Source organism: Labrus mixtus, chromosome 19 (assembly GCF_963584025.1).
Source record: "Labrus mixtus chromosome 19, fLabMix1.1, whole genome shotgun sequence".
NCBI lineage: Eukaryota > Metazoa > Chordata > Actinopteri > Labriformes > Labridae > Labrus > Labrus mixtus.
Genome location: NC_083630.1, coordinates 16,730,851 through 16,746,304, shown reverse-complemented (window position 1 = coordinate 16,746,304; position 15,454 = coordinate 16,730,851). Strand labels below are relative to the sequence as shown.

At 38.3% G+C, this 15,454-nt stretch overlaps 3 protein-coding genes across 4 annotated transcripts in view; 2 read left to right on the top strand and 1 right to left on the bottom strand.

Annotated features, from left to right (window-relative positions):
- The first annotated feature begins 1,424 nt into the window (after nucleotides 1-1,424).
- On the top strand, nucleotides 1,425-6,955 carry eif5a (eukaryotic translation initiation factor 5A). The gene is made up of 5 exons (XM_061064484.1): nucleotides 1,425-1,508; nucleotides 2,873-3,060; nucleotides 4,325-4,429; nucleotides 4,809-4,940; nucleotides 5,236-6,955. Exons 2-5 carry the CDS (start codon nucleotides 2,893-2,895, stop codon nucleotides 5,299-5,301), a joined length of 471 nt encoding a protein of 156 aa, XP_060920467.1. The 5' UTR covers nucleotides 1,425-1,508; nucleotides 2,873-2,892; the 3' UTR covers nucleotides 5,302-6,955.
- Nucleotides 1,785-15,454, bottom strand: part of rmc1 (regulator of MON1-CCZ1) — a 440,600-nt gene continuing 426,930 nt past the window's right edge. The window contains exon 22 of the transcript XR_009676638.1: nucleotides 1,785-1,801. The gene's annotated coding sequence lies outside the window, so the exon portion shown is untranslated. The remainder of the gene's footprint in view (nucleotides 1,802-15,454) is intronic.
- Nucleotides 8,128-10,171, top strand: rpl22l1 (ribosomal protein L22-like 1). 2 transcript variants are annotated; one of them, XM_061064575.1, is made up of 4 exons: nucleotides 8,128-8,238; nucleotides 9,269-9,382; nucleotides 9,728-9,849; nucleotides 9,967-10,171. In XM_061064575.1, the coding sequence occupies exons 1-4, from the start codon at nucleotides 8,143-8,145 to the stop codon at nucleotides 10,109-10,111; spliced, it is 477 nt and encodes a 158-aa protein (XP_060920558.1). In that variant the 5' UTR covers nucleotides 8,128-8,142; the 3' UTR covers nucleotides 10,112-10,171. The 2 variants fall into 2 exon arrangements, with proteins under 2 accessions (XP_060920558.1, XP_060920560.1); XM_061064577.1 differs by lacking the exon at nucleotides 8,128-8,238 and adding an exon at nucleotides 8,497-8,535.

The window sequence follows — 15,454 nt, the reverse complement described above, 5'->3', positions numbered from 1 at the left end:
CACAAAAAGCCCAAAAAATAAATCTTTAAACAATAAAAAAGTCTGAAGGTTATAATAAATGATACATTTTTGTTATACGTTTGTGTATCAATATTTTTGAGATTGTGCTATTATGATCTTTGCCAGTTTTCTTACTGGTTTTGCTAGATAATTCCATTAATCGTTTCCAGAACAACTGGGTATTCGACCATGAAACAAAAGAGACAGTATGTGCTGGTTTGATCTATTTTATTTTTTTAATGTTTGTCTGTAATTATAATTTGGTAAAACATATTTGTCAGTAATTATTTAATTTTTGTTTATCTTATTAGTGAGGTTTTGACATTAACCCACAATTGGTTTCTACCTCAACCACACATGTAATTTATTTTTAATTCACCTTTTTCTCTGTCTCTTTTCTTTCATTTATGTGCAAATGAACTAAACTACAAAGATGTTCTGTTCTGTCTCAATTTTTCTTTTGCAACAAATGCATTAAAAGCTCCCAAATCTTAATCTTAAAAATTCATTAGAAGAGTAGAAATTATTAATTACTTTGTAACTCTCAAGAAATTTGCACATGTTTGCACAACAACATTCACTCTTTTCACTTCTTCTGTATAAATGTCTATTTATTGAACTTTTTGCACCATGTATAATAAACGTATGAGATGAGATTCAACTTTATTGTCATTACACATATACAAGTATAGAGTAACGAAATGAGGTTTGGCATCTCACCAGAAGTGCAAATAAGCAGAAAGTGCAAGAATATGTGCTATGTACAGTAATCACAAAATTTACAGTATACTGTGTATACTGCAAATAGTCTACTGCTCTAGCACAGATCGGTTGATGCTGATCTGTCTTTAAACTACCTCAGCCACTTAAATGTCACTGTAAACTGTTTCTTTGCCACCTTAATTGTTAATTGTTGTTGTTTTTTTTGTCACTTTATCCGTTTAAGTCAATTTAAGTGTTTCTTGCAAGTTTAACTGTTTTAAGCCACTTTTACAGTATCAATACACAAGTCGTTATTTATGCTACCTTTTGCATTTAATCTTTTGCTTCTACCTCTTAATAGCCTACTTAAATCTCAAATGTCTTATGTAGCATCACGGTTATAGAGGAGCAAAATCTCATCTCTCTGTGCAGGCCTACTTGTATATGGTTGAAATGACAATAATGATAACTTGACTTGCATTTGTTTTGTTTTGGTGGAACTGGATATTTAAGTATATTAAAATATATATATATATTAAGTTTTGATACTGTGAATTGGTCAAAAATGTTGTTTTTATAAAACTGAGCAGGGAAAATAATTTGTTAAAATAGACCTCATAAATTTTCAATTCTGTGTCTGGTCGAGACTGAACCGACTGGTTGCCATGTTTGACATCCTCCGATCTGGCAACCCTTTCTGCCAGACTCCGACCGGAACACATAAACGCCCCCCCCCCTCTTCCTCTACGGATGCTGCAGTAAAGTTGGCCGCGCGTGCGCACTCTCGGTCCTCTTTTTCTTGGAAGGTAAGTGTGGCATGGCGCGTGTTTCTACCTTGGGGGGGAATTAACGGTGCGCCTAACGACTATTTATGTGATCTGATAATAAATTCCGAGGTATTAAAGTTGTCGTGTAGTGTTTTGAGAAGCTGTTAAAGTAGTTAGTTGATTTTCGGGTGGCTGGGTGTGGGTGTCCATGTTCCAGCTAACGTTACCAGCTTGAATCAAAGGGACATGCGGCCTTCGACGGCGCGGTCACTGCAAGTCGCTGCTCATTATCTTCGCTAATGTTTACATTTTTTTTTTTTTTTTTTTTACACCTTCGATATCAACGGTGTGTTTATCGTGCTGGTCTAATTAAAATAACAGTCGTCGCAACAGACGCTGTCGACGGGACATAATTCTTTAATTTGGATGTAGCTGAATGGACGGCTAGCGTGACTAGCGGCTTTTAGCATCCAGTTAGCCAGCCCAGCCGGTGTTGTGTCGAGATGTGCTGCCCTGTCGAAAAGCACTAACACAGCGCAAAACGGTAGCAGATAGCACATGTGTACCTAGATATTAATGCTGGGAGAACAAAAACGTTTTAATATTTATTAACTACTCATTCCATATGCATTGTGAGACTGCGGGGAGCCCGTTTTGTTACTGTATTATCAAACAATACAGCCTTCACTGCACAGAGCCGCATGGGAACACATCTCGATGGGTAACACTTCTCGATATAACACCGACTAACGGTATTTGCTGCCTCAGGCTCCAAAAGCGCATGCTGGATAGTAAATAAACCTCCCGGCACAATATGTTTATTTAAATAGTGTTAAGTAAATTTAAAATATTGTCTGAAGTCCACATTTAATGTAAAACCGTTATGTGACGTTATTGTTAGATTGATTTGTACCGTTATCTGGCAGCACTTTGTTAAAGCTCTCACTAGCTGAATGTGTTTTACTCTAATTAATTATACAATTAAACCTCCTCCAAAGTTCGTGTTTAATCAAATTAGTATTTGTGAACTTTGTTTTTTTTTTTTTTTTAAAGGGCAATTTGTGGTTAGATCTGTAGTAAAGTTTGAGTTGCCCTCAACATGACAAACTTCATGGTGATGATAATGTCAGCTGTATAAAACACCTGAAACAGCACATTAGGAAACTCCAATTATGTTTTATTTTTTAGTGTCATCAACTCTCAAGTTTTAAACCAACTCATTAATAATGACTTTTTCTATAATATGTGAATACAAAAATGTGGCACTGAATTTTAGTAATAATATGGCGTAAAAATATAAGCCGAGTTTTACACAAGGCGGTGGGAAGCTTATTGTTACATTTTGGTATTTGATCCTAAATGAATGAAAATTTATTAAACAAATCTCTTAATGTGTCTTTCAGCGCCCCTGACCCATCGCACCATGGCAGATCCCGATCTTGACTTCACGACTGCCGATTCTGGCGCCTCCGCCACCTACCCCATGCAGTGCTCTGCTCTGCGCAAGAACGGCTATGTGGTGCTGAAGGGACGTCCCTGCAAAATTGTGGAGATGTCCACCTCCAAGACTGGCAAGCACGGGCACGCCAAGGTAAAATCACCTCCAAAACATGGTTGGACTTTGACCAGTCTAATAATCCTGAAGCGGTGTCCTAGTAATTCTGTTATGTATACTTATCTTCTCCAAACACCTGGGTGCTGCCACTTGTTCTTTGTCCTATGAGACTCTTAAAATACACAGACAGAATCTGTGAAAAAGTTGTCTTGACTTCTCTGGTGATAATCACCTCAAATTGTAGAATCAGTAGTGTTTCTATTGAATCCTGTACTCCAGTTTCCTTAACTTTGTAGAAGACATTTTAAGGATTATTTCATGATGACCAAAGTAGTTATCACTGATTTCTAACATGGTGAATCTATAGAGCCAAGTATGTTAATGTCCAGTGTTCATTAAGTTGACCAATAAAAGGTTGTCATACTTTTCAATATTTTGATACCATGGCTTTTGATATGATCTTCACTATTATATAGCATCAAAAGGTACCAAAGCTGTAAAAGGAGTACTCTCTAAATTGCAAGGATGCGTGAAATTGTATTTATTTAAGTCCATGAGTTTCCTGCAGTTTTTGGTTACCAAAAAACCACAAATTAACCCATAGTGGGTGCCTATAACTTCTGTTTTGCTGCCATGGTATTGTATATGGTTATCAACATGATCAGATTTTTACTAGATTCATATCTAAGTTTAAAATTCTGATACTACAACAACCCTAGTCCAATAAATATATTAATCACCTAGTCTGAATTTATTTTATTTTTTAATTCCCATGGAAATAGAGATTGAAAAGATCTGATGTAATATCGGTATCAGATCCAATATTGACTTGAACCAAACAGTTGTTGCTGTCATTTGTTTGAATGTGCAGCCAGCAAAAAGTTCCAATACATTTGTTTGGAATAGTTAAAAGTTCAATTAGAAATGCAATGCTGGGATTACTAAAGTGTTATAATACCAGCAACACTAGAAATTATGATTAGAATCAATTTAGCACCACTATATTTTTGCATGTTCATGGCTACAGATGTTATTTTTACATTTGACCATTTTATAATGCTGCAAACTAACTTTTGTTGTGTTCTTAATAGTATGTCTCTGATCAATATAGGAAACATGTCAAAATGGTTTGTCAAAGCACCTGAGGGAAAGTTATTTCCCATACATTGTTTTGGCGGTGAACAGCTCGGCACCTAGCTGGGATTAAGATTTTTGTGTCCTATTTTAACCTTTGAATTAAATTTTCACCTGTTCAGAATTCCTCTTTAACATGTGAAATAAACTGAACTTTGTTCTGTAGGTTAACCTGGTTGGTATCGACATCTTCACCAACAAGAAGCATGAGGATATGTGCCCCTCCACCCACAACATGGATGTCCCCTCCATCAAGAGGATAGACTACCAGGTAGGCAGGTGGTCCAAACATCTCTGGAACTTTCTATCACATAGATGTGACAGCATTTAAAGGGCGTGTTGATCAGCTCGATCATGTGGCAGCTGTTTTCTGTGTCAGCACTTCTCCAGCTTTAAGATCAGTGGTTTGTTGCAGACCACCTATAGGACTAACTTGTGTAATTTTTGGCAATTAACAAAGCATTAAGTAGGCATTACCTCTGTTTACCTTTCATTGATGTTTGTCTTTTGAAAAATGTAGAACTGCTACTAATGTTTCTACCACCTGAGATTAGATGGTGGAACTATTTTGAGGTTGAATGCTCTGATGAATTTGATCTTTTTATAGGTATAATATTAGTTAATGGCTTCAATTTTTCTGCCCTTCCCAGTTGGTTAACATCAATGAAAGCTACATGACCTTGATGAGCGACAACGGTGAAATCAGAGAGGACCTGCGTGTCCCTGAAAGCGATATCGGCAGGGAAATTGAGACAAAGTTTGAAGCTGGTGATGAGTTCATGGTAAGGACTTCTTAATTTTACGATTCATATCCATTTTGGTAAAACTACACACACTAACTGTTCAGTGTTGGTTCTTAGCTGTGAGTTACAAAAGTGAAACATAATGGACTTTCTTGCTAAATTCTCATGTTTGGAATCAGTGAGAACATAATGCCATGTTGTGGTGAAACAGGAATGTCTGCTGTGTTTATTTTTTTTATCCTCTTTGGTCAGTCAAGTTGTCTCACTGGAACATGTGCATCCTGCATCTGTTAAGCTTTTCGATTGACTCTGGCATGTTTTGGTCTCTTCGCAGGTCACCGTGATTTCTGCCATGGGGGAGGAATGTGCCGTCGCTACCAAGGTCCTGGCCAACAAATAGGGAGACAGACTTTGCTGCCCAGGCAAAAAGCACCACCCACAACCAGTCTCTTGCATTCTCATTGGTTCTGTCACCAAAGCGTCGGCCTTCACAGACAACCTCAATCATTCTGTTGTAATTTCTCTCATCAATGATCTTTTTTTTTTTTTTTCTCTTCTCCTCCCCCTCATCGTTTCTCTTTTCCATCGCTGTTGGTAGAGTTCTGCTGCAGCTCGCTGCATGGTCCTCTGTCTGATCGCTGAGGTTTTGTTTGGTAACGATCAACTTTATATAAAACAACTTCAAAAATAACGGATCAGTTGCTCATTCCTGCTTATTTTTGCCTTCAACGTGTTGGTTTTGCCACTCACATTCCTGAATGTTTAAATAACAACGGGATTCAGCTTTTGTATGATTATTTTTTATATTCTTGAATATAGCAGGTTTAAAGCCTTTTAGAGGGAAGGGGATGGGAGGGGGCAGTTTTTCAGTTATTAAAGCAGTGGGCGGGAGGGTTTCCCCTGTAGATACTAAATTCTGGTTTAGGTTGTCCCTCTAGCAGCCATAACGCTTTCCAGCATGGCCCGTGCTCTTGTTCCCAAGTGGATTGGGCGCGACAAGGTCCATTTTCCTCTCAATAGCTGAGATTGGTGGTGGCTAGCACTTCAGAGCACTTGAGGTCCACTGCAGCATGTAAAACCTCTAAAACCAAGAAAAGAGAAGTGTTTATTTTATTTTTTTTCTCCCCCCCTACGAAAGAACAGAAGCAAACTTCAGTGATTAACCCTCATGATGCCAGTCTCTTGTCTGTGTAGAAGTCTGAGGGGTGTGAGCGTCCTGTACACTCTCACCTCTTGTCCACCGAGGCAGTCGAGATCACCCCACTGCCCTGACTATCCCCCAATACAAAGGAGTGTTATGTTTTGTTTAGAGAGGCATGAGTGTGTAGCGTTGTGGGCCTCCAAATTGTGGGAGGTGGTTTGCAGTGAGGCGTGTTTCTTTTGAGGGACTCGATCGGGGAGGGGGAGGGTGGTTGAGTTGCAAACTTTTTGTTCACTCGAGGCCTTTGTCACCTGACTGGAGATGGCAAAAATAAAACGATGAAACAAATGGACAAAAACTGCAAACTATGTCTGGTTTTCTGTCTCTAATGTATCGAGTAACTTAAATATATATATATCTAGGTGGAGTCAGACAAAATGACGGAGGAGCATTATCTTGGACAGGGTCTGAAATTATCTACCAGGTTTTATACTGGTCATGTATATGCCACTTCTTAGTTCCATATAAAACTGTTGAAAATGTATACGAGGACAAGTCAACAGTACTAGACGTGGAAAATCAGTAATAAAAAATTTAACCGCTGAGTGTCCATAACTTAAAAATGGCCTTTTACAAAATGAAAACCAACTAGGGCCATGGTGGCAGCAGGTGAGTTAGCATTTTTTTTACATGCCATAGACCACATTCTGCTTTATTCTGGCAGCTGATTTCCTGACTAAGCTGTTAGTGCTAAAACCCCTTGGAAAAATACTTTTTTCCCCCAAAACACTAAAAGAATGGTCCAAACTACTCAAGGTACAAAGCTTTGGATCAAAACCTTGTCTTTCATGAAGGTTCTAATGCTTCCTATGAAAATCCTTAAAAATGCAATTAAATGTTTATTGCAAAGGTGTACTGCTTGTTTTTTTACTGCCAGTGATGTACTTGGGTATCAATGGTTACGTTATATCATTTGGGATGGTAATGAATTAAAGACGTAGCAGCTTAACAGAGGGAAACGATGTACTTTCTTTAAAAATGGTTTGAAGGTGCTAAAAGAACTGACAATCATGGAAATCTGAAGACTTTGGCCCTTAGAGGCAGAAAATGGTCCTCCATGACAGCTATTTATGACTGCTGTATCGTTCCCATGGTGTTAACAAGAATTAACAAAGTCGGAACTAACTTGCTAGAGAAGTAAAAAAAAAAAAAAAAAAAAAATCCCTTTTATCAAATGTGTTACAGCATCCTCGAATGTGAAATCCATCAAACACCAGTACAGATTAGTTGTAAGGCATAGCAATTCATTCTTAGTGTTAAAACAAAAAGATTGACAGTTTCATAAAGGAAACTGTATGTTGGTCCACAAACTATTAGTCGACTGCAAAGAAAACAAATTGAATGTTTTACCCAATATGTTATCAGTTACCAAGGTTTAAACGAAATCTAGGTCTGTTAGTAAATGTGAAAAACTACTGAAAGACAAAAAAACATGTAGTGATCCTCGTGGAAAAACTCAGTTTCTTCTTTGTGTTCACATATTTGTGTTGTTTCTGCATTTAAAGTCATGGCAACAGACACGTCAGACAGTCTGAACATCCTGAATTTTGAGTGGTATGAGCCTAAAACAGAACCATGATGGAAAGAAGGAGGCATGATTTTATTTCCTGTGGTGTCCCTCTGATCAGCCATGGCTTCTCTGAGTCACAGGGGGAAAAGCTTTTTCTCTGTGTTCATCATAATGCAGCTGAATAAAACGTGACTGTCTGAGGCCCAGTGCTGAGCAGGAAGGTGTGTGTGTGTGTGTGTGTGAATAATTCACCAGACTCAGCAGGTTTATTATCAGGGTGTGTAGGGCTAAAGTTGACCTTTGGACTTGCAGCATTCATCACAGACAGGCGCTGAAGCAACAGGCAAAACTTGTACTTTAAACCCGTGTTTAAGACTAATTCAGTCTTTATTGAGGCTAAAACATTTAATAAAGCCCAGAGACGCTTCTAAAGTTACTTTTTGACATGACTAAACTCATTTAAGAGTGTGAATTGTCCAAATCCATGTGAGGAAATGTTCACTTGAGCTGAATGAGTGGGTTTACCATATATGGTAAGGGCGTTCCACGCGGCACAAAGCCCGCCTACGTCACGTCACGTCACGTCCGGTTCTCCCTCTCCCCTCCGATCTCTCATCATGGCTCCGGTAAGATAACGGAGCTCCCTCATAATTACGCATTTGATTGTTCCTTGCTTAGTTGGTATGTTCGTCTTAATTAATTCAAAGTAATGTAAAGTAAAGCTTTGATAGTGTTAACATTCTGTGAGAATCTAGTTGTTTGTTGTGGAGATGAAACTAGAAGTTAGCAGAGTTAGCATTAGCTGGTGGTAGATGTACACGTGTCCCATTCATTCCACCTGACAGCTCGCCAAACTACATAAATAAATGGTGTTTTCTTCATGTTGTTGGCTGATTGACATGATGTGTGCTACTATTCTAAATGTAGGGGTAGTCAACTTGACACAACAAAACCATACATTAATCTCCAGCTTATCAAGGAAATACAATTATATACTGATGTTCTTCACGTGAGAAGAAACAAGGGTTGATAACCAGTTTTACTTTTTATTTGAAGTAGTTGTCTTGAGTTAAGTTTCTGCCCTTATAGATGCTGCTTATTTCTATACAGGAATGAGTTAATATTCTCTTGTTAGTAGAACTGGCAATCCAGTACTGCTAATTTTGATTGTGCATGTCAGTTTTTAAACGTGAAATGGAGAAAATCATTTTAAATGGACTTAAAGCAGGGATGGTTAACTTTGGTCACGGCAAGGGCCACAGTCAATTAATTCTCCCTGCCAAAGGGCCAAATTGTAGGATACAAAAAAACGATCAATTATGAATCAATTATTTTTTTTAAATCAATTATGTCTCAAATTTAACTCAACATATGCCAGTGATCAAATATTATTATGGATGTATTTCTGGTTTTTATGATTTCATGGCAGATTTTGTCACATTTTCTTCATGTTTCCAATTCATTGATATGTAAAAATTGACCTGAGGGCCACATTGAGGGTTGATGGGGGCCGCCAGTTGCCCACCCCTGAACTAAAGACCCTTTACAGCTCAGTTACGTGTTAATCAGTAATGTAATGTTTAGGTTGAAGACCCTTAATCATTATATCTTTTGCAAATATAACTGAATGCAATTCTGATTTTCTTAACTTTGCAGCTCAAACAGAAGAGGCCAGCTGTTGGCAAGAAGGCCAAAAGAGGAGCTTTGTGGAAGTTCTCATTGGACCTGACCCACCCTGTGGAGGACGGCATCCTAGACTCGGCTAACTTTGTGAGTCACACTGCATCACTTTAAACACTTGCAGAATTTTAAGTTTAAAGTAAAGAGATTTTGGTTTTTAACTTCTTAATTCAAGAAATAAAAAAAATAACAAATAAAAAAAAAAAAAAAAAAAATATATATATATATATATATATATATACAATTGTAATATTATCGACTGTGATCTGTTTCTGCACTTCGATATAAGCATCGTCTCTGAGAACATTTTGGTTTGGGATAAATTTAGTTTTCTTTGCAAGCAGCTAACGTCGTGTCTGGACTAGGGCTCCCTTCCCTAGCTCCTAATCGACTAGGGTTCCCTTCCCTAGCTCGTCACTGTGCTCTGTTTAATAGGAAACCTTCCTCAAAGAGAGGATAAAGGTCAATGGAAAGACGGGGAACCTCGGTAACACTGTCCAGGTCGGCAGGATGAAGAACAAGATTAACGTGTCGTCTGACAAACAGTTCTCTAAAAGGTGAGATCAACTGCAGCTTCTCAATCTCAAACAATGATTTAACTAAAAGTTGGGACTCAAAGTACTCTTCAAAATGTGTCTAGTCTTTCTTTAAACGCCTCTGCTTCTCTCCATCAGGTATCTGAAGTACTTAACAAAGAAGTACCTGAAGAAGAACAACCTCCGAGATTGGCTCAGAGTTGTGGCGTCAGACAAGGAGACGTACGAGCTGCGTTACTTCCAGATCAGTCAGGAGGACGAGGAGTCGGAGACAGACGAGTGAACAGCTGCTGCAGAGAGTCAAACCTGTGTGTTTGTCAGGAGAATAAATTTGGAAAAAGAACCTTTTGTGCTGGGTTTTTGTTGTGGAAAGAAAAAAGTTAGAGTTTTGTTTTTAATGTCTTGATCATTGCGTCAACACTGGATTCCATGTGAAATACCTTCATCTTAATTGGTGAATGAAACAATTTGCCCATTAAATTATATGGTCAAGACATTTTTGTCAATCTGTAAGATGTCACCATTAAAAAGGACTTTGATACACCGAATAAGTCAGAATTCATACTAAATGGAGAACTGTGTTTCCGTACTGAGCAATGTCGGAATAATCTTTTTTTTTTTTTTTTTTGACTTCTGAAGAAAAGACTCACCACATAGTTCTTGTGTTTCTAAATGCGTTTCTTTAACAAATTGAAATGATTAATGATGTACCTTGCATTGATGCACATTTGTTTTTCAGTTTATGGGGTTCACCTGGATTCATATACAGTCATATGCTGATGGCAGAAATGTGCCTACGTCCTATCAACCTTTCACTTAGATTTTTTTTCAGTCAAGTCAGTTATAGAAACAGATCTTTAACTAACTTAAGGTATGCTAAGTACATGTTATTTGATTACATTATCGTGGTGTCCCTAATAATAAAATAGGGGTTTATTATGTGAAGTTCTCTGTGGATGCTGGTCCACTCATGTATTCACTGAAGTCTGTTCAGCAGTAGACTTATTAAACACTAGGTGGTGCTGCAGATACTCCAAATCACACTTGCAGGCTGAGTGTACTAAAGTGTACTAAAGGATCAGTACTTCAAATAAATCCATCAAAATGAAGGATTTCTTGAATAGATGAATAATTTGACATGTCATTTTGAAAAGCTCCAAAATGTATTTTTCCGTTATAGAATATAAAGGCAGGATAATCATTATTGATATAATGTTGTTTGACTTCATATATTACAAATGCTGTATTCAAACAATAGGAACAAATAAAAAAATATCAACATTAACAAAAACAACAGTAGTGTACATATAGCATTAAAGGAACAAAAGAAGCAAAGTCTTTGGGAAGTTTTAAAGCCTAACATCAATACAAATCTAAAATGCACATCAAATACTTTATGTTCAGTAACAGTTCAACCTTGTTTGTTTTTTGTGTTCAAAATAGTCATGTTAGGAGGTGGGGGAAAAGTATAGGTACTAATGCAATCACTACATTACAAATCCAAACAACTTTAATTATGCCTCCTTCATGCTCCAAAGAGTCTCAAACTCAGATTGAAGTAACACAAATATCTTCCTTGGTCATTATTTAAGCCTTGGAAATCCCAAGCTTGGGCTCTCAAAGTCTCATGGGAGCTGTAGTTGTTGACGGATGACAAGATACAATTTTCCCAGGTTCAGTGTCTGAAAAATGAGTGGTTGAATATTTCTCTTTTTTGATAACATCAAAAAACGAAATGATCTGTTTCGCTGCTGGCGACTGGCATGATGAGACGGTGTCCACCTCTGTCTGATCTTTGCTTCTGTCCTGTTTGAAACTCTTCAGGCTGCCAACGAAAACCTTTATTCTCTTAAACAGAAAGGGATGTTTTAGTCTGTGTGTGTGTGTGTGTGTGTGTCTGGATTCACTCTCACTTGCTCATCTGTTGTGTATAAAGCATGTATCCTCAGGAATGTATGCACCTTCTGCTGCTGTGCAGTCAGCACACCGACACACACGTAACAGGCACTTTCATACGTTCACTCTTTCATATATTTTAAAAAACAAACAAGAAGAATTAAAACAGAAAAGAAAAACATTCTAAGCTTATATTATTGTCCACAACTTTGAGATGTCTCCATGACCTCGTGCTGTATTGAAAGGTAACATTTTGAATGTATTTATATAAAGAAGCTGGTGATTTATTGGCCTGTGTCTGACAGATGTGCGTCTGGTTTGTTTGTCTTGTATATTTCTAGGCCTGCAGGATATGAGGAAAAATATGCGATGTGCGATCAAATTGTTCAATGCTGTGATAACGGTATGAATGGAGATACATAAATAATATTAAAGAACGCATTTTAGCTATAACCATAGACTGTGAATATTAATGGACGGAGCCTGGGTGACGTCACCCGTCTGTTTGGCTACTGCAGGGGGCTTCGGAGTCCCATCGATAGCCGTCTCCATGCTAAAAATGCTGTCTCACCCTAACTATAAGTCAACCTAACGACAGGCTGAGAGCTGGATTTTGTATTTTATTTTATTGTATTGTAATATATACATATAACATTATAACAGAAAATAGACACACAGTTGACTCACTACTTAAACAGAGAAGACCTTAACTAAAAACGGAGAAAAACATTTTAAAGAACTCTGAAGTAATCCCATCACCCCCTGGGCTCTTGTTGTTTTTAAGGTCACAGATTGCTTTCCTAACTTCTTCAGGGGAGATGTTATGATCACAGAAGTCCCTATCTTCTGCTGATATGGATTCACAATACCCGATAGTCTATAAAGGTGTTAGCAGTTGCTTCGCAGGAGTTGGAGGTGTATAGGTTTTTATAGAACTTATGGCACAAGTTTGCGATTTCTCTAGAGTCATTCATTTTTACATCACCCACCTAAAGGTTGATCTATCGTAGAATATAATGTTTTGCTTTTCTCCATTCAAAAAATAGTAGATATATATCATCCAATTTATTTTGTAATTATATACTCACTTCCCCCTTTCAGAGTAGGCCTCCTGTTGAGAAACTAAGTAAGTTGCACAATGACCTCCTCTTCAGCTGCTCTGTACTCTGGCTGAAGTACCACCCAATCTCCTGAGAAACTTCCCCAGCTCGCATTTTGAAAGCTCCCAGTTCCTTCCATAAACTTTCTGCGTTACTGCTTTGTTCCAATAAGCATTTATTTAAAAAATTGACTTGTGTTTTGACCTTCTCATATTTCAGTAGATAACTGTTTAATTTCCTGGAGCTGAAGGTTTAAAGCCTCTTGACAAACCATTACACACACACACACACACCCACCCTCCAACACAACACAACACAACACCTGTGTTTGCAGCATGTCCCTTCTTAATCCCCAAAACTTGTTTTTCGAAGCATTCTTTTGATAACATTAAAAGTCTCTCTTGTTTATTGCAATACATTCAGAGCTTTGTGATATGTTATTAGGAATGCTCATATCCTGATGATGATATAAAATCACAATACATTTCAACCACACAAACATTTATATTATCTTTGGGTTTTGTATTTATGTGTTCTATAAAGACAATAAACCACTGCTTTTAATCACAAGGATTATAGCTTCTTTCTGCCTTGACATATTCCCTGGTACAGTATCTGAATGATACACAATATTATTTGTGTATGATCAATGTAACTAAAGGAAAGAAACCTGATGACCCTCATTGCTTATGCCTAACAAGAATTAAGGACACACAGGATGTAGCAGTATAGCCTCTTGCTAGAAGATCAAAACCACATTTCAACATTTTCAGGCCAAAATCTGGGAAGAAGCGAAACCTTCAGGAATACAAACAGGCTGCTAACAAAAGCCTAGCTGTTGTTCCCTAAATACACCAGAGCAATCCAAAAACATCTGTGTGAAACACTCCCTCAAACAATGTTTCAATCTAATTTCAATCTTACGATCCCTGACGAGCTCTCATTGGTAACGTCCCGGCTCAGGGCTGGTTACAAAAAGGAAGGCCACACACATATAGAGCAGTTAAGGAATAGTTTTATTTTACATAAAGTCTAAAACATTTAAAGTAATGTCATTTATCAGTATGAGAAGTCAGTCATTTCTGTGTGGGCGAGTGATAATGAGGGATGCTTGTGATGGGTGCAGCAAACCAAACAAAGGAAAAGGCTGAGGTGGATGTAGCAGACCCAGCGGAGGGAGTTACTACACACAGACACAAAACTCCACAAAGCCGTCTTCCCAATGTTATGTTATACTACTGGGCAGCTAATCTACACAAAATAGCTCATTGGATTTCAGTGCCAGAGGATCATGGTAGTCCAGAGTGGGTGAACATGGAAAGAAGCCTCAATGACCCAACAAACTTGGGCTCTTTAGTCTGCTCCCCATTGCCTATCAATTTTAAAGGGGCAGGTAACCCTGTCATTAAAGTCTCTTTAAAGATATGGTCACAGTGTAGGACCCACTTAGGGTTAAAGCAAGCCCTTTCCTGCATGCCACTCACCAATAATCCACTTTTTAAACCATCAATGCTAGATGCAGCATTCCTGCAATGGTCTAGAAAGGGCTTGAGCAAGGTGTCAGCTCTGTTCAAAGATAATATTTTCATGTCTTTCGCTCAGATGGTAAGAGGTTTTGGTATTCCACAATCTAATTTCTTTCGGTACCTTCAGATCAGGGATTTTGTTCAGAAGAATTTTACAACATTCCCTTCTCTAACCCCCCATCAGCTGGTTAGAGGATTGTATCCGTGAAAGCCCTTCTGAGCATAATTCTATATCGCAAGTATGTGACATCTTACTGTCGACAGCCTCGCCCAGCTTGAACCATCTAAAGTCAAAGTGGGTGGATGATTTTGGCGAAAAAGACTCACAGAGGAAACCTGGAAATCAGCTGTTGCTGGGATCCACTCAGCCTCTATTTGTGTCAGACTTAATGTTATTCAGTTTAAAATAATTCACAGACTTCACCTATCAAGGACCAGACTTTTTTCCTGAAATTGACCCAACCTGTCAACGGTGTAACCGGGACCCAGCAACTCTTTTCCACACTTTCTGGTCATGCCCAGGGATGAGAACATTTTGGAATAGGATTTTTGAGACATTTTCGTACATGTGTAATAAGGACATTGATCCGGTGCCGCAGTTGGCAATATTTGGTGTGGCTCAGAGGGACCTGTGTCTCCCCCGAGCCCAGACCCGCGCTTTGACCTTTTCATCATTACTGGCAAGACGGTGTTGTTGACTGTTTTGAATATTGTGTGATGTAGATATAGACTGGATCCTGGTAAAGATAAAAGTTATTCACAGAACATCTAGGCCCTTAAGAGAGCTTCTAATGTGAGAAACTGGGAGGAGGAGTGAGGAGACCCTTAAGAGAACCAGAACCGTGGAAAAAGACTCAGAGATAAGTGATTACACACACAAATGACAGCTCTGTCAAACAGCCTCATATTAATATCATGCATGGTGAATAATGCTTCTAAATACACTTGTATTCTGGTCCAATTCAGAGATATTACAGGTCTGAGTGCTGCTAACTGGATCTGATTATCTACCAAAAATCCAACATGACCAGAGCTCTCTCATACCTGGCAGTTGTATCAACCAGATCCTATTTGGTGCTGAATGTTTCTGCCAACAGATGAAGC